General features: G+C 32.8%; 1 protein-coding gene across 3 annotated transcripts in view; it reads left to right on the forward strand.

The window, feature by feature from the left end:
* The window catches only part of LOC105198266 (prenylcysteine oxidase-like), a 38,400-nt gene extending 32,760 nt beyond the window's left edge, over positions 1-5,640 (forward strand). The window contains exons 2-9 of one of the 3 annotated variants that reach the window (XM_039457215.1): positions 3,228-3,488; positions 3,575-3,781; positions 3,859-4,000; positions 4,073-4,379; positions 4,456-4,579; positions 4,651-5,000; positions 5,088-5,322; positions 5,581-5,640. In XM_039457215.1, coding sequence (XP_039313149.1) covers positions 3,407-3,488; positions 3,575-3,781; positions 3,859-4,000; positions 4,073-4,379; positions 4,456-4,579; positions 4,651-5,000; positions 5,088-5,315 — 1,440 coding nt within the window. In that variant the 5' untranslated portion in view covers positions 3,228-3,406 and the 3' untranslated portion in view covers positions 5,316-5,322; positions 5,581-5,640. Of the gene's footprint in view, positions 1-2,248; positions 3,489-3,574; positions 3,782-3,858; positions 4,001-4,072; positions 4,380-4,455; positions 4,580-4,650; positions 5,001-5,087; positions 5,323-5,580 lie in introns of those variants that run through there. The other 2 variants (XM_039457214.1, XM_039457213.1) reach the window with 2 other exon arrangements.
* The last annotated feature ends 1,017 nt before the right edge of the window (positions 5,641-6,657 follow it).

The following is a 6,657-nucleotide window of genomic DNA, read 5'->3' on the forward strand; positions in this document are numbered from 1 at the left end:
ATATATTTGTTGGTATTTACTGTATTATAATTTGTTATAATTTTTAATATTGATACCATTATCACGCAATATTTGTACAATTTGTTTATTGAAATGTATGTATAAAAAAAATTAAAAAGCAATTTATAAATAATGATTAATTTAATATGATAGTTACAATTATTTTTATATTTGGAAGTCTAACAGCAACAAGTTTTTTACATTAAAATTTTTTTATTTCTATGACTTTTCAAATACTTTTCATGTTTAATTAATGAGATATTATCATTTTCTTGAAATAATAACTCAGACACAGATGTAACATCATTTTGTGTGATATTTTCTGGCAATTGGTTTTCTTGATTATCAAGGTTAGGTAACTATTTAAAAAGTTATAAGTTAAAAAATAAATTTAAAAGGTTAATATCTAATGTTGGCAACTTTTTAACTGAACTAATTAATTTTGCAAGTCAGTAACTGTAATTTAGTTAAGTAACTCACCCAATTGATAGCTATTTCATTATTATCAAATGATGACAGAGATAAAGAAGATGGTGCATTTAATTGTTTTTTCAGCTCTCGACACTTTTTAGTATAATAATATTTTCTTTTTGGCATTTCTTCTTTAAATTCTTTCACTATTTGTACCGTAACAAATCTCAAAATTAAAAAAAAAGCTCAAAAAATTAATAAATGAATAAACGCACAATTAATCCTTGGCAAGAAAACATAAAAGTTAATCTTTATCAAGAACTCTAAAAAAAACCAAAATAGTTGATTTAGAAAATCATACATTAAAAAATTTACAAGTACCACATAGAAGGGAATGATTATTACTAATACTTTACTTAATAATATTGTACAACTTAAAAATGGTGAAATTATTCAAATTGATAAAATTTTTTCATATAATTTTTAAATAAAAAAACATTGAATTAAACTATCACAAAAAAGATGCTTTTACGTATCTTTATAAATCATTTGATATTGGCTTATAGCAAGTAGTAGTATAATTATATTATTAAATACTTACTTACAATATATCTTTATATTTTATGTAAAAGTCTTAAAAAGCTCGGATCCTCTCTTAAGAGCGGATTCTTTAGAACATTCTTTAAAAGAAAATTCTAATACAAAAATGTCGAGGGCATAATGGTTTTCAAATTTTTCGCAATTAAAGTTTACAAATCACAGAGCTGACATTTCGCGCGCTCAGGCATGGTGACATCACAAGGTACCACAAGGATACCTTTTGACATTGAAGTTGTCATATAAATAAGTATTTATATTTTTATTAAGAAATTGTTTTTAAAGGAAATATATTTGTACATTACATATGCATAATTAATCTTTTTTTAAGTGCATACAAATATGTTTTCTATAGAAATAATTTCTATTATTTTATTATATATAAAATGTGCAGTTTCGATACTGATACCTGACTTATTACTTCCACCGATTTCAGTACTGATGTAATAACAAAAATGTACTGGAAATGTACTGGTTCAGTACAGTTATTCGACATATTCCTTTAAACAACTTATTATAAGCTCAGTGTTGTAAATATAACGCGAATGTACAGTTTCGGTACTGATACCCGACATATTACTTTGCCGATTTCAGTATTGATTGTTGTACCCTGTACAACTACGATAATTACACGCATAGTAACAGGAAATTAAGATTCCTATTGCTATGCATATGCGTAGCGGATTCGAATTCCGCATACGCAAGAAATATCGAAAGACGCTGATGGTCTGTCGGCTTTCCGGCCCGCAACACCATCGCGCTGCGCCAACTAATGTTGAGTCGCTTTCCGGTATTCGGATTTCGGCTAAGCGTGGGAGCTGCATGCCGCAAGAACATGATTGACCGAATCAAACAACAAATTTCCGCATAAATATTGCGGCAAAATCGGAAAGCAACGGAAGAGTTTAACAAACAGCTATCCGGTGTGTTACTCGCCGTGCGTGACTTACACATCGAGCTTGTAACACAATCCGGAGATAACAGCCGACCTTATATACCGGGACGTCCGGGAAAAGCAAGCAAACGAGCGACATATATAATCATACTACAAGTGTAACGAGGACAATGCTGAAGGAAATACATTATCTTAACGTTAGAACGAGCAAGTGTTTTATCTTCGATCACCGAACGGCCCTTCCTACAAGTCTTAACTCCTAAGGCGCTGAAAAGATCCCAATATACCTACCGACGTGCCCGGAGCCATCACCGGGGCACAATATGATGTAATAACAAAAATCTATTAGAAATGTACTGGTTCAGTATTGATATTCGACATATTCCTTTAACTAACTTTTGTATAGGCTCGGTGTTGTAAATGTAATGGAAAGGTACAGTTTCGGTACTGATACCCAATATATTACTTTTGCCGATTTCAGTACTGATGTAATAACAAAAATCTACTGGAAATGTACTAGTTCAGTACTGATATTCGACATATTCCTTTAAACAACTTTTTATAGGCTCAGTGTAAATATAACGGGAATGTACAGTTTTGATACTGATACCTGACATATTTCTTTCGCCGATTTCAGTATTGATATAATAACAAAAATCTACTGAAAATATACTGGTTCAGTATTGATATTCGACATATTTCTTTAACCAACTTTTGTATAGGCTCGATGTTGTAAATATAACGGCAAAGTACAGTTTCAATATTGATATTCGACATGTTACTCTCGCCGATTTCAGTACTGATGTAATAACAAAAATCTATTGGAAATGTACTGGTTCAGTACTGATATTCGACATATTCCTTTTGTCAATTTTTGTATTGATATGTTACTGAAATTTTACCGGCAATATGCTGAACTAGTACTACTAATCTACATAATGGGCTAGTACAATATCATTATTTTTTTAATGTTGGTCCAGTACAAGGCCAGTACTGAAATATGAATCTCAATTTTCAGTACAGAATCGCTACCTCGCCATTATTCAATACTAGTACAATGTATTCTATTCCTACTTGGGTACTAAGAATGGTGACACGTATAAGAAAATGTTTAAACAAAAGTTGCATCTTGTTTTTTTTTGCTCTACGCAACTGCATATAGATAAGAATGAAAATATATGTGTTGTTTAAGTTACTTCTCTTTTTTTGTTTCTAGTGTTAGGTTAAAACAAAAAGAAAGAAAAATCTTATTATATGATAATTTATTTTAACTTAACTATTTAACTGGCGAGTTTGGTTCTCCCGGAGTACTCATTTTCCTCAGATAAATTGAGTGGAAGGAGAAGTGGATCTCAGAATCTAATCAATCGAATTGCTGAGATTCTTGGCCAGGATCTACCAACAGTCAGCAGTTAAACTTTGGCATTTAGACTTTATCTAGTCTGATATCCAAGACTCTTAAAAGAAGAAGAAGAAAAAGCCGCGGTCAAAGGTATAAAAATCATGGGGCAGCGTACAGCGTTACTGGTACTTGAGGTACTGATATTCCAACAGGGACTAGCCCTTATACGGGCACCACGTGTTGGTAAGAATTAATTTTCCGCTTCAATACGCCGCTTAACAATTTATAAAGAGTTTCAGCTTGATCTTGTATTTGCGTTTCTTTTTTAGCCATTATAGGAGGTGGCATTGGTGGTGCATCCGCCTCGCATTTTTTCACAGAGTTATTAAATGGAACTGTGGATATCGACCTATACGAGGCAAAAACTATCGGCGGAAGATTGGCGACTATCAAGATTGATAATGATGAAGTCGAAGTTGGTGGTATGGTTATACATCCCATGAACATGTATATGCAAAGATTTGTTAAACTTTTGGGCAAGTATAAATTTCTTGTGTTTATGTAGTTCAATTATATTAATGTGAGAAACGTTATTGATCAGTTTTCACTTCAGGTTTGGAAAAGAGTTCTTACATTGATTCGGACAAAAGTGTTGCCATATGGAATGGAGATGAGTTTATATTTCGAGGAGATGATATAATATCAAAGATAAAGTTATTTTGGAGATACGGCATTCAAATATTCAACCTCAAAAAGTATTTACAAATAATGTAACAAAGTATAAGAAAAGAGAAAAAAATATTATTATATGTTTCTTTTTTGAACAGCCATGTAGAAAACATAATGGAAAATATTGCGAAGATATACGATCTGCAGGATGCTGGGCATTCCTTTGCCAATGCCACCGCACTATTATCAGCTATAAATAAGGATTTTCCGAAGTTATTGCAAACCTCCATGAGAGAGTATCTTTTGCGTCAAGGTTTTAAAAAGATTCTGATCGATGAATTAGTGCAAGCCACTACCGTAGCTGTTTATGACGTAGAAGTTCAAAATATTCAGAGTTTTGTTGGTTGTATATCTGTAGCTGTAGTATGCGCTGATTTGTGGTCTGTTAAGGGTGGAAACAAAAAGGTATATGTTATTAATTTATTATCTACTTATCTTACTCTATCTTGCAAAAAATATCAAATATAAGTTTAAATCTTAGGTACCGCAGCATCTCATTTATAGAAATAAGAACGTAAACGTAGTACCGAGTCGCGTTATAAAGATCCACAATCTAGCAAACGTATCTAATTCGAGTCAGTACGAAGTGACCTACATAAATAAAGGTACAATAGATAAAATCCGAATGACGAATGTTCGAATCGTGAAAAATAACACGATAATTTACGCATTTCAGGTAACACGGACTTAATAACATCTAATTACGACATTGTGATTATTGCCGCACCACTTACTAGCGACCAAGAATTTCAAATAGAATTCGTCGGATTTCCAAACAGCTTAGTGTTTTCAGGAGACTATCAGACAGTATATGTGACACTTGTCAAAGCGAAACTTAATCTAACATATTTTGGTTTGCAACAGTCTATAAATAATATTCTAAGTTTTAATCTCAATCAAACCAGGATCAGTTTGTTCGAGAAATCTAGTCTTGTTGACGATTCAGTTAAGAAATCTCCTCGAGTTTGGAGTATACGTAGCAAGGAACCTATGGAGTCAAGTGCTATACACGAAATGTTTTCTCATGTATGAAATATGCTACAATTGTTTTTTATGAAATATAACAGAGAAGACTTGATACATAACCAGTAATAATTTTTTTTGTTTCTGAAGGTCATCGAGAAAAAAGAAATCGTTTGGAAAGCATATCCCCAGTACTCGACAAATTTGAAACCCAATAATTTCAAGTTACACGATGCTTTGTATCATGTCAATGCGATGGAATGGATTGCAAGTGCAATGGAAATGAGTGCGATTGCTGGAAGAAACGTCGCTATTTTGGCATACAAAGATTTTCAGAAATCACGGCTGTCGGACAGTCTTTCAACATACGAGGTGTGATCAAAAAGTAAGGTAACTTTTTGAATTTCGCGCGCTCTGTACACTCTAATTTCAAAATTTTTTTTTTTGTGTTGGTACACTCGTCACGATCATATGTTCACAGTTTTGACTATATAGCATGTGTTGTTTTTATGTGAGAGAAATTAGAGAAATAGCTGATGATCTTAACATATCGTTTGGCTCATGCCAATCAATTTTAACGGATGTTTTGGGTATGACACGTGTGTCAGCAAAATTCGTTCCAAAACTGCTTAATTTTGATCAGAAGCAGCGTCGCATGAACATCACCCAAGACATGTTGAACGACGTCAATGATGATCCTGATCTGCTCAAAAGGGTTATAACTGGTGACGAAACATTTTCCTCTTCCCAAAATTGAAAAAGCTTATGAAAGGACGAAGATTTGCGACGATTGAGGAGATTAAGGCTGCATCGCTGGAGGAGCTCAAGGCAATACCCAAAAGTGCATTTCAGAAATGTTTTGACGACTGGAAAAAGCGCTGGCACAAATGCATTGTATCAGAGGGGGATTATTTTGAAGGGGATAACATAATTTTGGATGAATAAATGAATATTTTTTTATAAAAATGAAAAGTCACCTTACTTTTTGATCACACCTCGTATTCTAATATTAAAAAATTACGCATGTCAGTAGACTAGTAGTATGATAATATTCTTGCTATTAATTTTTTTAACGAGTTTTACGCTAAGATTATCAGTAATGATATTATTTTGTAGCACATGTATGATGCAAAAAAGTTATAAAATAAAGCAGAAAGAAAATAAATGTACCAAGTAATTTGATAAAAACAAATATGTATCGGAGGTCTCACAAAGCCGTTAACGATAGTCGGTGTGAGTCGATAGTGCGTTAGTGTTTGAAATGTATACATATGTATACATATTATGTGTGTAATACATGTTCCTGCAACGCCCGTAACTACGATTTGGAAATTAAGTTGATGTCTGAGTGGCCTTCCATCCAGTGTTTGACTCTGTGACTTTTAACTCTGTAACTTTAATTCTTTTGGAAATCCATAGGCCAGCGTAAGAAAAAGAAAACGACCAAAGGTATGAAATACATTAATGATTCCCAATAGCATAGGGAATCATTAATGTATTTCATACCTTTGGACGTCCTAAGGACGACCTGAGTCATGAATTTAGTCTATCTCATAAGTCAATGGCCGCTACTGCTTGGAATAACAACGCGCACCTCTTTCAATCTGATAAAAATAGTAAAGTAAAAGAGAAAATTAATAAACAAGTATATATGGTAAACATCAGGGCTGGGCAAAATACATTAAAAATTGCATTTAAATACAAAATACAAAATACTTTC

Source organism: Solenopsis invicta, chromosome 14, assembly GCF_016802725.1.
Source record: "Solenopsis invicta isolate M01_SB chromosome 14, UNIL_Sinv_3.0, whole genome shotgun sequence".
Lineage (NCBI taxonomy): Eukaryota > Metazoa > Arthropoda > Insecta > Hymenoptera > Formicidae > Solenopsis > Solenopsis invicta.